This window comes from Fistularia commersonii, chromosome 29, assembly GCF_037954325.1.
Source record: "Fistularia commersonii isolate RoL2024-O1a breed Wild chromosome 29, RoL_Fcom_v1.0, whole genome shotgun sequence".
Lineage (NCBI taxonomy): Eukaryota > Metazoa > Chordata > Actinopteri > Syngnathiformes > Fistulariidae > Fistularia > Fistularia commersonii.
Genome location: NC_141312.1, coordinates 9,992,879 through 10,008,662, shown reverse-complemented (window position 1 = coordinate 10,008,662; position 15,784 = coordinate 9,992,879). Strand labels below are relative to the sequence as shown.

General features: G+C 38.4%; 1 protein-coding gene across 1 annotated transcript; it reads left to right on the top strand.

Annotated features, from left to right (window-relative positions):
* Positions 1–228: 228 nt before the first annotated feature.
* On the top strand, positions 229–9,555 carry LOC147216957 (ankyrin repeat and SOCS box protein 5-like). The gene is made up of 7 exons (XM_086176558.1): positions 229–412; positions 5,170–5,249; positions 6,484–6,591; positions 6,708–6,861; positions 7,148–7,282; positions 8,163–8,354; positions 9,018–9,555. Exons 1-7 carry the CDS (start codon positions 253–255, stop codon positions 9,143–9,145), a joined length of 957 nt encoding a protein of 318 aa, XP_086032684.1. The 5' UTR covers positions 229–252; the 3' UTR covers positions 9,146–9,555.
* Positions 9,556–15,784: the final 6,229 nt, after the last annotated feature.

Sequence of the window (15,784 nt, the reverse complement as noted above, 5' to 3'; positions counted from 1 at the left end):
TCCGATTTGGAAAGTGTGTTTGGAAATGTGTTCAGGAAATGAAGTCACATGTAGGACGGTCAGACGATCACGCCGCGCAATCACGTATAAATGAACCCTTTCATGGATGTTTTTCACACGTGCATTTACATGTGAGGATCTTGCGTGTGTCTAAAACAACAACAACAACAACATCATGTGTCGTCCAATCAGAGCGCTTTACGCCTTCCAATCCCCGCCCTCTCCAGGCTTTCACTGCCAGCTTGGATCGCTATGCGCTTGTCGGTGCACCGTGCATGCAACCGCAGGAACATGCCTAAGGTAACGTGTGTGGCTGCAGACGCGTCCCGGAAAAGGTGTGCTGATGTCGGATCGCTCCATGAGCACGGGTCGGAGAGGAAAAGGGCCTGCTGGGGTATTTTGACCAGCCAAGGTACCGCACTACGCCTGTGAATGAGAGCTAAGTCTTACCTCCGCAGTTAAGCTTTAGAGATATTTTTGCCCGTCCGTTAGCAGGACTGCGCTTCAAGTTACTGACAAATGTGTCAACAGGGGTGTGTCCCGCAGAGGGTCATCCATCTGTGCGTGCTTTTTCAAGCATAAAATTAGACATTTAAAAGGGAATATCTCGTCCTACTTTCTAACTTATTTGGAAATGTGGCCAATACTTTGACCTTCACAGAAAAATAGTTATATCTATTTCTTAGATTGGACTATTTCTTACATGGACCACAAATAATAATGTAATATTGTTGGAAAATAACCACATGTGATTATTGTAGATCAATGCACCGTAGTCCAAGGGAGAGGGATTTGTGTTTCCACTGAATTTTGGTGAAAAGTAAACAACTATCTTTTGCAACCTTGAAAAAACATGCCATATATATTTTTTTAAAGCAAGTCAAAAGCTGAGTCAGGCAAAAGGTCTGAAGTGACCAATCTAAATTTATAACAGCGTTCTCACAACCTACAGGGTGACCATATTTGCAGCATATGGCAGCTTTCTTGTTACTTAGATCAAGGCCCCTGGTAATTTATAATGAACTGGTTAATTCAAAAAACGGCCAGGAGTGCAGGATAAGCTCTATAGATAATACATGATTGGTTAATAACTGAGCATTGTTTGCTTTGTAAATGTACATTGATAGCAGGTGTATTGTGTAAATTCAACTAAGTACTGGCCTTTATGCTATTGATGATATTATGGAAACTGCCTTTACACCTAGTGCTTTCTGATTTTAAGACCGTTTAGAATGGCTGCTGTTGAGCTCATCATGTTTCCTGCATTTCAGAGTACGTGACAGTGACAAAAAATGCTCGATTGTTCAGTCTTATTTAGATTTTCCAATTCATTTTGGATTCAGATTTTTTGGAAGTGATTGCCCTGTTGATATAGATCAATGCAGAATCACCAAAATACATACTTTGCAACATTTATGTGTGACAAACTAAAAGATGTGCAGGTGGCTGACAGAGAAGAGACACTGATCACAACTGTCTATGTATTGCATAGAAAATAGTTGAATATTGTGAAAATGATACCCTCCCTAATGTTCTGTCTTTCTATCTGTTGTTGTCAATTGAACTGAACTGTGGTTTGCTGATTCATTCCATTGCACATATAAGATAAAAATGTCTCACTATTTTAATTAGATATGGACAAAAGTAGTAACCTCCCCACACAGAAAAAAATTCCACAACCAGTCAATAGTTTTCCATAGTCTTTAGTTATAGTTGTGTATTTTTCAACCTCACTGTTCCTTGATGTTGCCCATTTTCATCCCTGATGTTGTTATTGTTGTTGTTGTTTGTTGTTGTTGTTGTATGTTGTCTTGCTATATCCTGACATCTACCATTCTATTTATATTTATACTCATATTTATATTAATATTTATCTCCTATTTTTTTGTTGTTTTTTTTCTCTGACATTATAACTGTTACGCTGCTGTGACAAAGGAATTTCCCCTATGGGGATTGATAAAGCTTATCTTATCTCATTTTATCTTATCTTATTCCTCTCGTCAAATTGATGAATGCCTGTATTTATGAGAGAAATAACATGAAGTTTTTGCTAGAAATATTTACTTAGCAATATGTAATTTCAAACAGTGATCAACATACCTCTCTGCACCTCTCTTAAACTGAGAATGATATCCATCCATCAAGCCATCTTCTTTCGCTTATCCTGCACTCAGGGTTGCGGGGGACGCTGGAGCCTATCCCAGCTGTCATCGGGGGAAAAGTGGGGTAAACCCCGGACTGGTCACCAGTCAATCATAGGGCCACATATATAGTCAACAATAAACATTCACTCACTCAATCAATCATCCGGGGCAATTTTTCCAGTTTCTTCCAATTAACCTGCATGTTTTTGGTGGAAACCCACGCACACATGGGGAGAACATGCAAACTCCACACAGAAAGGTCCCCTGGTCGGAATTGAAGAAAAAGTTATGGGTGGGATTACATATAAGTGCACCTCAAGAATATAACCTCGATTAAGGTATCTTGGTCACTTTATTTTTCTTGATCCACAGAGCTCCACACACTTATATGCACTGTCACCTAAACAGATTATATACTGTATACAAATGAATAAATCAAGTATGGAGTATTGAGTAGAGAACTGTGTAATGAGAAAAAAAAGTGCATGAATCAACCAATGAGGATCAGGCGTAAGTATGACTTTGCAGATTGTCTAACAATACTTATCTGCCATTTCAAACAGACAGCCAACTGATTGAGAGTTTGTTCTGGGTAATTTGCAGTTCCCACAATGTACTGTGTTAAACAGTAACTGGATTTATTGAATGTAATGGTATGTTTTGTCTTATGCCACATAGATATTTGTGTGTGTGTGTGTGTGTGTGTGTGTGTGTGAACCTGTGTCTGTCTGTTTGTTTTTATGTGTTTTTATTTATGTGTGGGTATGTTTCTGTGGTATAAATTGAGATTGCTGCATAGCGTTTCAGAAAGAGATCACCGGGTTTAAAGACTAGGAAGACAGATAGCATGCTGAAGATGTTACGTGTGTAATTATATTTTTTGGTTTAAACCATATATTTTGTTATTAAATGGTTTCATCTTTTTTAATTGTCTTCTTTTTGTTCTTTTCAACTTCTTAATGTTGAAACAATACGTCCGGTAGGTTGCTGTAAGACTGTAATTTGCTAAAAATCGATAGTATTCGATAGAATTTAGGAAATAAACCTAAATATAGTATACCTGAGCAAAAAAGTCACACAAAATATGAAACAGCATCTTTCTGCTTAATTATATGGCTTCAGTGACTCAACAATAAATGAGTAGAATGTATGTATGTTGAAGGGGAAGAAATTCTTTATTTGTTACATTAAGTTATTTACAGCACATCAGTGAAATGCATTGATTTGTTAAGTGAAATCAGCCCCCTGTATAATGCTAAAGTGGCCTGGCAGATGGGGTTTATCATGGGATGAAATCATTTTGAATAAGATGGAGAAAGAAGTTATTTATATCAAATGAGACCTACAGCTAAAAGTGCAATGAATATTGAAGCAAATTTAACTAACTAGCCACACTCGTACAAGCACCGCGTCCATAATCTATTTATTACCTGCTTAAGACTTTTCCCTGTGGTATTTCGATAAACTTGTAGACCTGAAAGACCCGAACAGTCAGAAGACAAATCATAATAAGCATCCTTTGTACGTTTATTTTGATGACTTACTTCATTCTTTAAGCTGCCAAACATTTCCAACTTATCAAACATAAGGATGATGATGATGATGATTGAACATCTTCAAATACACCATACAAACTAGCAATTTCTGGAGTAAAGGAAACATTGACAAAATAATCAATTAGTAATTTACATTCATCCCGTGAACAGAATTCACTGCATACATGTGGTAAGACTATTTAAGGGACTATTTATTTATATCGCCTAAAGGTTTTATTTCTTATCAAGCTCACATGTAACTACTTGACCTATAATTCATTTATGTATGTGTTGCATTTCAAGTGTAATTGAGCATCATTTTCACAAAAGAAAATAAAAAAGATAACTCTGCTTGTAAGCTGTCAAAGGACATGCATGGAAAATTGTGCTTTGAAACTTGAAGGGGAAATTACACAGATGCCTTTGGGATGCGCTCATTTTATCAACATATGCTCCCTGGAAATAGACCCTTAATACCATATCCATAAAGGTATTGACTTATTCTAGAGAACAGGCCTGTTGGATAAATTCATTTAAGTTAGATAAGTTTATTACAACCCTTTAAAAAAAAAACTAAGACATGTAAAAGAAGGGCAATGCATGAAAAATTATAGAAAGATTTAAGATGTTTTATTGTCATGTACACAGCATAGAAACAACACTGATAATAAGTGAGTAAACTTTGTGAGTTGCACACCAAGCTGCACTTAAACATCTTATTGCACAGTCACTGTTCTATTGCAAGGTTCGCATTCATATCTATAATCATCTTTATGATGATGTTTACACGTTTCTACGAGCACATATCCCAATGCACTGCAGACTGCAAAGTAGGAATTTCACTGTACAGGGAAACACGTTGCTACACTGTACATGTGACAATAAATGCTTTGAATCTTGAATCTTGAGTGCTATGTAATGCCATTTTTTGCTTTTACACACTCCCTAACTAACTATATGAACACACTTCACAGATATACACACCATATAACCTGTAAAACAAAGACTTTATAAGCAAGAAAAATTAATAAAATTAATAAAAGATCATATGTACAAAAAATAAAAGAAAATGCTAAAGAAAATCTTGAACCTAATAAGATGAGTTTTTGAAAAAATATCCCTATACCCATTCATTTTCCTCATCTCAACCACTGATAATCTGTAAGCTGAAGCATTGACATGTAAAAATGGATGAACATTCATCATCCAGAAAATGTAAATGATTTTGTCAAAAATATATAAAATGTCATACATTTAGCATTTTTCTGAATTTTATATGAATGAATAAAATCTTTTTCAATGAGTGCATAGGAATTATCTTGGGATACTCACTCATATATAACTTCAATGAGAGTCATTTTAAATTGTCTAATTTTTTGTTTAATTATTAATTGGACAATATGTCATCCCCATCATCATCATGTTCCTAGCCTTGTCCCGAGTGGCTGCAGTACTGTATGAAAATACTATTTTATCTCTTTTATCTCCAGGATCCTGGGCAGATCGCTCCCCTCTCCATGAAGCTGCCTCTCAGGGACGTCTGTTGGCCCTTCGCACTCTGCTGGCCCAGGTAATCTTGCACACACACACACACACACACACACACACACACACAAACAAACACATTCACAGACATACAGTGCACAGAGTTCCCAAGTGGCCTGAGGCTCCTTATACAATATGCAGTTTTGCTGTGTCAAAGACAAAAATGAATCATAATGGTCCTTTGTTGTACTATTTAAAGACAGCTATATTTTGTAAACACAAAAGTTTTGATAGATAAAATTTTCTTCTCGTAGCAACCGGACTTGATTTTCTTCCCTTGAAGGTGTTTCATCTCTCTTCCGAAAAGCTTCTTCCGTTTTAAACTGGACTGTGGGTAGTTTCTGAATATAACCACCAACGTTGGGGGCCGGTCTAAGTCACGATAATACAAAAGGGAGAGTTTTTGTGTAGAAATTCGGTCAAAGCGGTGTCGTTAGGGGGTGGGGACAAAAGTATACCTTCTTGGGACATATCTGGATTAAAGTTGAAAAGGTGAAGCCAACATTCTCAGAATGTGAAACACTGGGGGGAAACCCATTGACCCACTTGGACTGAGGCCCAGGTGGTAGTTACCAGGCTCTGGTTCCAGTGTCGGATCTTTCCGGGTGGTTTGGAGAGCGCAGATAGGCCCGGTCTCTGTAAGCGAATCTTTCTTGGGATGGATCCCAATACAGCTTTTTATGTAAGCAGTTGTGTTGTGTCCCCAATATAGATGTCATCACAATCCTCAGCGCAGGTGACAGCATACACCACATTTTCAATCTTGTGCCTGGGTGTTTTGTCTTTGTGTTGCACCAATCTTTGCCTCAGGATGTTGTGGGATTTGAAGTGTACTAGTATTCGGTGTTTATCGAACACCCCTCGGTGGTTTTCTGTCAAACAGCAAAAACTATTCGGTACGTGTTGGTTTCCAGTAAATCTTATTGTCCAGGGTCCTGTGGAATATGAAGTTTGTCATCTGTGACATCCTCCCATGTGAATTAGTAAGCTCAGAGCAAGTTAGTAAACTTTTATGTAATCATTCATGTGTGGAGGTGATAATTTTAAAAATAAATTCTCAAATCAAAGAAAATCAAAGGGAAATCTGCTAAAAACAGAGTAAACAGTTGGACATCCACAAAAGGAAGTCATGTATCTAAACTGTAACTCGGTGAACATTATGTGACACTATATCGCTAATTCAGAAATCATTCAAGTGAGACACACAAACTGGTATGCTCTTCTAATATCATCCTAATTCTTTGCTCTTTTGTTTTTAGGGATACTGTGTGAACATTGTCACCATTGATCATGTGACTCCCCTGCATGAAGCCTGCCTGTCAGGACACGTAGCCTGCGTCAGAGCTTTAATTCATGCTGGAGCAAATGTAACTATTACCTTTATTATCCTCATCATTATTAAAGAATTAGTTTGTGGTGTAGTGCCATTTATGCATGTGTGGGTAATTGACTTTTAAACATTTCTCAACGTATTTGTTTGTAGGTTGATGCTGCAACAATTGATGGTGTAACTCCGCTATACAACTGCTGTGCCTCTGGGAGTTTGGGTTGTTTGGAACTGCTGCTGCAAAATGGAGCAAGGACACACATGCAACATGCACATTTCCCTTCAGCTCTACATGAAGCTTGTAAAAGAGGTAATACAAGGGATAAAAACAACAACTTTTGTTTCCCGGATATCTCATCACATCTCAGTGTTTATCTGTAGCTCCAACTTTTAATTTTGCCACAGTGTGCAGCTGTCAACATTTTTGCAAAATTTGAAACAAGTATTATATTTTTATGACCTGTCATATAAGTAAATATAACATTATTTTCCTCTGATACAACTGTCACTATTTTAGACTTGATATTAAGAGAGCCATTCTCAATAACATGATATTGTATTACTACAAATGTGTGCACTTATGTGTTTATATGCAGGTAATAGCCATTGTGTAGAATCCATGTTGTCTCACGGAGCAGACCCAAACACTGAAGTGTCGCACTTTGGCTCCCCTCTGTATGTGAGCTGTCAATATCAGCATACAGCCTGTTCAGAGATACTGCTACACAGAGGTAAGCCTTTATCAAACTCCCTCTGACCCACACACTCACACACACACACACACGCACACACACAGATGAACACAGTGCTGTGTGAATGTGTTTCCCATTTATTTTCCAGTGTCCTTTATAATTCATTGTTTTTCAGGGACAATGGGGCTCGGTGATAAAAGCGGTTGTATTGGAAGCAGTTGTTTCTAGTTTGTTCTTTTAGCTCCTCCAAGCCTGTAAAAGTGTTGAGCAATACATGGAACCCCTAAGTGCTCCCCAGGCACTGTTTAGAGCATAGTTGTCAAACTCTGGCCCACGGGCCAAATTTGACCCGGACTATAATTATATTTGCCCCGCAAAGCTATACCAAATGACTATTAGAGCTGGCCCGCGGTTATCGTCTACAGTGCGTGTATCCCTAATTCTACAAATCCAAGAATTTCTGCTGCTGTTTTGGCAGGAAAATCACAACAGGACCCATAAACGCCTTCTCTCCTGTGTACAGTTGTCATAGCGAAACTTATGCTAATACTGGCAGCCAATAGGATTTTGCATGTGTGCAATATTAAGTTATATATTGTATAGTATTAAGCTATGCTTGTTCCATATTTAGTTTTTAAGCAAAACTTGTCTGGGTCCGTCCATATGAAAAGGTTCATCATTATATCTGGGGGAAGATTTTTTTCAATAAATATCAATGTTGGCCTGGGACTTTGTCCCAGTTTTGAATTTTGGCCCACTGTGCATTTGAGTTTGACACCCCTGGTTTAGAGGCTGCCGATGCCTCATGGTTCATCCACAATGGGTCAATTGCGCTGTTTTATAAGATCTATAAGATTATTAAGATAAAGGGTTTTCCTTCTTTCTTCTTTTTCCTTTTCTCCTTGTACACCTTTTTTAGGAGCCAGTGTTAACATAGGCAGGGGAGGTGAAAGTCCTCTACACGAAGCTGTCAGACAGGACCGTGCTGATCAGGTATCATTGTTACTGGAATATGGAGCTGACATCAACCTCAAGAACAGCAACAACCAACGACCAGTGAACCTATCTCTTCCTGGTGGAGAAACACAAAAGCTGCTACTGACATTTGAAGGTATCTTATCCTGCACTGGGTCTAAGACACTGCCCGAAAACTTGCATTATACTTTGCACATCCTTGCCAAGGTGTGTAAGAATGTAATATGTTCCACTACTAGTTTTCAGCCCCTAACTGACCCCTCAATTGTTCTTCTTTTTTTAGTTCATACTTTACTGAAGTACTCCATAGATGCCCTGTCACATTGTGATGTTTGCCTGTTTTGACCCGTTTTTGCTTTTAGATTAATTCATTCATTATCCAGCGATTATTGTGCACTTGGACCAGTCACAAGTCGATCACAGGGCCGCATATCGAGATGAATTCGCATTCACAGTTATGAGCAATATCTCTAGTTGACCCTCTGCATGGTTTTGGACTGTCCAGAGTAAAAAACACGTTGCTTCATAACAATCAAAGGAATTTAAGAATACGTATAGAAAATGTTCAGGAATACCACCAACATATTTCAAAAGACAGGGACATTTTACATAATCCAATAATCCCAAAATATTATATTTGGGTGTCTGTACCAAGTAGGTGGTACTTCTGCCTCAGAAGTTCACACTTTCCTCATCGTCCACATTTACACATTAAGGAAAAGCTTTGTGCAAACATGCTGATGGCATACATTCAAGATCTTGAAATTATTTGTGAATAAATGTATCTGTTTTATTTTAGCTTCTCCAAGAAGTCTCTGCCAGTTATGCCGACTAAAGATCAGGAACCTGATCGGAAGAGCCAGACTGAAGCTTCTTCCGGTCCTCCCTCTCCCTAATCTGCTCACCCAGTACCTGGAATACACATAGTTATGGATGAACCCCCTGCATGCCCGTCCAAATGACTGCACAATCAGATGTATTTATTGTTTAAATTGACAAGAAGATTGACATGAATTCACCGTGACCTGGATGACTGAGAACCTCTACAGATATACATATATTTATTAACCATATCTAATATAAACATCTCAATGTGGTTTAAATTGACTATTAATACATACAACTGAAGGCAACACTGGCTTTATAGGAAAGACTGTTTACTGATGACACTGAATTTCTTTTCAATTCTAATGCTTATTTAAAAGGTTTTGTTAAGTAAATATCTGACGTCAATATTTAATCCCATTCTTCCATCAGAGTTTGTATATTGGTTAATAGTAATATATAATTTTGTGAAGCACAGTATGCCATTTTGTGAGAATTTGGATTACTTCTCATAGTCAGTGTAGTGGTATGTTTTGTTTCCGTGTATTTCTGTGTGTGTATGTGTGTGTGTATGTACAGCGGGGCACAAAAGTTTTCTGTCAGACCACCAATTGTGCAAGTTCTCCCACATAAAAACATGAGAGTGAATTTTCATCATAGGTACACTTCAACTGTGAGAGACAGAATGCAAAAAAAAAAAAAATCCAGAAAATCACAGTCCTGTTTTTTTAAAAGAATTTATTTGCAAATGATAGTGGAAAATAAGTATTTGGTCAATAACAAAAGTTCATCTCAATACTTTACTTGTTATATACCAGGGGTCCCCAAATTTTCTCCTGCAAGGGCCAAATAACTTTTCTCTTCTCTGATGGGGAGGCCAGGCCAGTTAGTAACAAAAAGTGTGATGATCACAGAGGTGTCTAAACGTAAACAATTATCGTTTTCCAGAAAGCCACAAATAACCAAAAATTAACCCTTTCTGGGATCTTGAGAGGAAAAAAAAACAGAAAATAAATAACATTATTGATGAAATGAATAAAACTATTTATGAAATAAATAATAACTAAACAACCCTTTTCAAGTTTTTCACAGAAAAAAAGACCAAGGAACATCAACATTCTTGTAGACACAACTGTTGTCATATCAAATTCACTGTGAAAAACAGAAAGCAAGCAGGCTATGAAATCAAACTGATACCAGCACAACACTTTTCACTACCAGTATGGTTGTAGAATGGATTTTACCCCAGTAGATTTCATTACAAATATGTTTGTTTCTACTCAGAATGGCCAGTTCAAGTCAGAAAAGTAATCTTACCAATATATGTTCATCAGTGTGAACTGTTGGCCTGCATCTGGCTGGTGAGAAGTTCAATGTCAGCTTCTATTTTAGTCACAACAAGTCTCAAACACTGATGGAGATGTTCATCTGTCAATCATGATCTCATCCAGGTGTTTCATGCGTGAAAAGGTTTGCTCACTGATATACGTGCTGCCAAAAAGTGTGGACATCTTCCTTGCGTGTTTTTTAATGTTAGGGTAAGTGTTGTTTGGGAGGGCGGCATAGAAGTCAATGAGACTGTTGGGCTTGAATGCATCTTTCAGGACATCACAGTTCTGTAACTCGGCCAACTCAAACTGATAAGAAGGCTGGGCTTCATCAATGTCGGAAACAAAGGGGTTCTGGAAAAGGCGGATATCTTTTGCATTAACATGTAGATCACGGAATCGCTCACCGAACTAACGCTGCCTTCAGCATTTTCAGCGCTTCCACACACGTTTCAGGAGGGAACAGGACCGCTGGGTTCTCTGCAGAGAGGTTTCAGGTAGCAGGAATATAGATGAAGTTGTTCTTTTTCACTTGTTCCAAAAGCAGCGCTAGTTTCACCTCAAATGCTTTTATGTGGGAATACATGTCGCAAATTAGGTCCTCTGTGTAGTACAGCACATCGCCATGTGCAGACTCCAGTTCAGACAGGAATTGTTGGAACGGCCTGTGTTTAAGTCCCTTCGCTCTTATGAAGCCACAACCTTCATGACAGAATCCCACTTCAACACTTTGCAACACAGTACTTGCTGGTGAATTAGGCAAACTTTTTGGCATACTTTGCCAAAAATGTTCTCCCCAGACGTAGTCCCGTTGGAGGGCTCCCAGATCCTTGCACATTTCGTAGTTTGCGTTAACTCCACAAATAAAAATTAGCAGCTGGGCTGTGTCCTGCACATCCATGCTGTCATCCAATGCAAATGAAGAAAAATTAAATTCTTTTGTCTTCCGCTGCAGCTGGGTATATACATTACCTTCAATTTCTTCAATGCGTCTTGTGATTGTAGTCGCCAACAGACTCACAACATTAAAGATATTGACTGCATTTCATGACAAATTCTCCATCAGTGAAAGGTTTACAGCTGCTTGCTATCAGTTGTGCAACCGGAAAGCTCGCTCAAAAAGAGAACCGGTTCAGCTGAGCTTGGCATACAAATGTACTCTGCTGAGCTAACAGTCCACTTTTTAGCTTTGAGAGTTTGTCTGCTCGCATTTGGCCCTGCAAGCTATCATATTTGTCTTTGTCAGCGCAGATTGTGTTCTTTGAATACAGCCACTGTCTCTTGACAGATGAGACAAACAGCCTTTTCTTTGAATTGAACAAAAAAAAAAAACGTTTGTCCACTGCAGGTTAAATACCCCGCATTCTGAATCTATTTTTCTCTTACCTAATCTTTTCGCCTTTATTCCGTGTCATTTGACAGGGTTATGCCCAGGATTTTTTTTTTTTTTTTTTGAGGGAGGGGTTTCAGATACGGCACAGACTGCAGAATTGTGGAACAGAATGTTATGATCTATGCATGTACAAGTCACGATTACATGACCAGAATGAAAAAAAAAAATCATAATGCATCTCAGGTATTATTTAGGGGCCGGGCAAAATCTGGAGGCGGACCATATCCGGCTCCCTGGACTTAGTTTGGGGAACACTGTTATATACACTTTGTTGGCAGGGACAGAGGTCAAACATTTTCTGCAAATTTTCACAAGGTTTTCACACACTGTTACTGGAATTTTGGCCCGTTCCTCCATTCAGATCTCCTTTAGAGCAGTGATGTTTGGGGCTGCCGCTGGGCAACACAGACTTTCAACTCCCTTTCAAAGATTTTCTATGGGGTTGTGATTTTGAGACTGACTAGGCCACTCCTGGACCTTGAAATGCTTCTTACGAAGCCACGCCTTCGTTGCCCGGGTGTTGTGTTTGGGATCATTGTCATGCTGAAAGACCGAGCCACGTTTCATCTTCAGTCCCCTTGCCGATGGAAGGAAGTTTTCACTCATGATACATGGCCCCATTCATTCTTTCTTTTACACAGATCAGTCGTCCTGGTCCCTTTGCAGAAAAACAGCCCCAAAGCATGATGTTTCCACCCCCATGCTTCACAGTAGGCATGGTGTTATTTTGATGCAACTCAGCATTCCTTTTCCTCCAAATTCGAGAAGTTAGGATTTTGCAAAACAACTCTATTTTTGTTTCATCTGACCATAGGACATTCTCCCAGTCCTCTTCTGGATCATCCAAATGCTCTCTAGTAAGCATCAGAGGGCCTGGACATGTACTGGCTCAAGCAAGGGGACATGTCTGGGACTGCAGCATAATGTGTTACTGATGGTAGCCTTTGTTACTTTGGTCCCAGGGATTTTTGCTCATTGTTCTTGTGATCATTTTGATCCCACAGGGTGAGATCTTGGGTGGAGCCCCAGATTGAGGGACATTATTTGTGGTCTTGTATGTCTTCCATTTTCTAATAATTGCTCCCATAGTTGATTACTTCATACCAAGCTCCTTACCTATTGCAGATTCAGTCTTTTTAGCCTGGTGGAGGTCTACAATTTTGTTTCTGGTGTTCTTTGACAGCTCTTTGGTTTTGACCATAGTGGAGTTTGGAATGTGACTGTTTCAGGTTTTGGACAGGTGTGTTTTATTCTGATAACCAGTTCGAACAGGTGCCATTAATACAGGTAACGTGCCGGGGACAGAGGAGCCTCTTAAAGTTACAGGTTTGTTACATGTCTGAGGCATAAATCTTGCTTGTTTGTTGGAGACCAAATACTTATTTTCCACTATAATTTGCAAATAAATTCTTGAAAAATCAACAATGTGATTTTTCTGGATTTTTTTCTCATTTTTTCTCTCAGTTGAAATGATGAAAATTACAGGCCTCTCTCATCTATTGAAGTGGGAGAACTTGTACAATTATCGGCTGACTAAATTCTGGTTTTGCCCCCCTGTATATATATGTGTATATATATGCATATATATACATTTATATATCCATTCATCCATCTATTTTTTCCTGCTATCCGTTGTTGGGTTGCAAAGGATAGCACCCCAAGCAGAGAGCAAGACCTACATCTCTTTAACCACTTTGTCCAGCCCTTCGGGGGACATCCTGAGATGTTTCCAGGCCAGCTGAGAAACATAGTCTGAAGGCCATGGCTGCGCCTGAAGCTTCTGTATATATATCGGGATTGAAACTGTGACAAAGGGCAGCCCTAGTGGAGTCAAACCATCACTGGAAACATCGGACTATACGGACGAAACTCTGACACTGATCATGCAGAGCGTGAGCTTTGCCCGTTATTTTCAGCACAGTATGTTTGGCCTTGCCAGGCCTGACCAGCATTCTCCCCCCACCACCGTCGCCAAACACCAGATGGTGATAGATGGACAGCTCCACCCCTCTCATCAACCAAGTGTTCAAGACATGCCAGTCTGATGTCACAACCTCAAAGTTATTTGTCAGAGTATTGCTTAGGGGTGTCCGAGTGCAACATATGTACAAACAGATGCCTGAACAAAGTGTTCATGGTGTTATGGTTAGTCTTTGATAAGCAGGTCAAGGATTGGTTTTCTTCATAAGGGATCCTCTGAGATGCTCACCAAGAATCTGTTTTCCTTGAGTGAGCTGTTTTCCTGTTTTCCTTGAGCTTCAACTATGATTATGGAGACCTGGTTAAAAAAAAAACATAAAAAAAAAAAAAATATATATATACATATATGTGTGTGTGTGTATATATATATATATATATATATATACATATATATGTGTGTGTGTGTGTGTGTGTATGTGTGTATATACATATGTGTGTGTGTGTGCATATATATGTATATGTATATATATACACACACACACACACATATATATATATATATATATATGTGTGTGTGTGTGTGTGTATGTAAATATAAAGATAGATATTGATGCCAGAGGGAAACAAATTGATTTATTTAGTTTTTATCTACATAGATAGACACCCAAATACATGATGTGATATAATATGATCATCATTTCCCTAAGATATTGTATGAAATATTAATTTTGCCTGATTTTGCCCTAATTCTTTGTAATCATTATCTTTGTATTGTACCCTTGACATTTCTTAGGGTTAATTTATCACCTATTCACAGTGAAGGTAATCAAATCGTTGTGATTATACAGTGTAAACATCTAATATCCGTCACCAAGGTCGCAAGATATGAGACTGCCTGTATTTCTTTTCTACTGTGATCATTAAAAATGTTCTTGTCGAAGCCTTTTGTAATGTGTTAAAGGGGACGTACATAAATGTTTTAGTATTTTGTTGGACTTGGAGTTTTGTGCTGCGCCCTAAAAATGACTTTGACGATCATAAATGTAACAAAAGATGAAGTATAAACAAAGAAAAATGCAAGTAGGAGAAATGATTTGGGAAATTGCTTGAATTAAGAAAAAGACTGGGGCAACTGGACTTTCAAGCTAACCTTGAACACAGTTTGAGGACGCATTTTAAAGGAGGTAGTCATACATAACTGGACACAAACTGCTGAAAACTACAGCAATGGTCCACATGGGTCAGATGCTTGCTTTCCATAGTAAGTTTATTTGGAATAAAACAAAAATCGCTGAGAGTTGACAAAATCTGCATTAACAATAACCACGTCAGTAAACTTGAGTAAGAAAGAAAAAAACATTTTATCTTTGGCACCTTATCTAATGCTCAAGGACACAGAACAAGTATATACAGCTACACAAAATATACTGCTCAAAAAAATAAAGGGAACACTTGAACAACACAATGTAACTCCAAGTCAATCACACTTCTGTGAAATCATAGTGTCCACTCAGGAAGCAACACAGATTCACTTTGACTTGTTTTAAGGACATTACATCAAAGTTGGATCAGCCTGGAGTTTGTTTTTACACTTTAATTTTGAGTGTGATTCCTAATCCAGACCTCCATGGGTTGATACAATTGATTTCCATTGATCATTTTTGTGTGATTTTGTTGTCAGCACATTCAACTGTGTAAAGAGCAAAGTATTTCATAAGAATATTTCATTCATTTAGATCTAGGATGTGTTTTTTAAGTGTTCCCTTTATTTTTTTGAGCAGTGTATATACCCCCACCCCCAAAAATATTCCCAAAAATGACAATAAAAAAAGTGACAGGGTTAAATAAAACAAAAATATAAGACACAAATAAAAACAACATCTGGTAGAATTTGGAGTGACTTTAATCAAAAGCAGATGAGTCTTTTGTTTGTTTTAATTCTAAGGAAACGCATCAGACTCGGGTCTACACTCCTTTACAGCTGTAGGCGCTACTGCACCATTTTCAAAAGGCGAAGAAGAGGAGGAGGAGGAGGAGGAGGAGGAGGAGGAGGAGGAAGAGGCGAAGGAGGCGAGGAGGAGGAGGTAGAAAGAGGTGGAA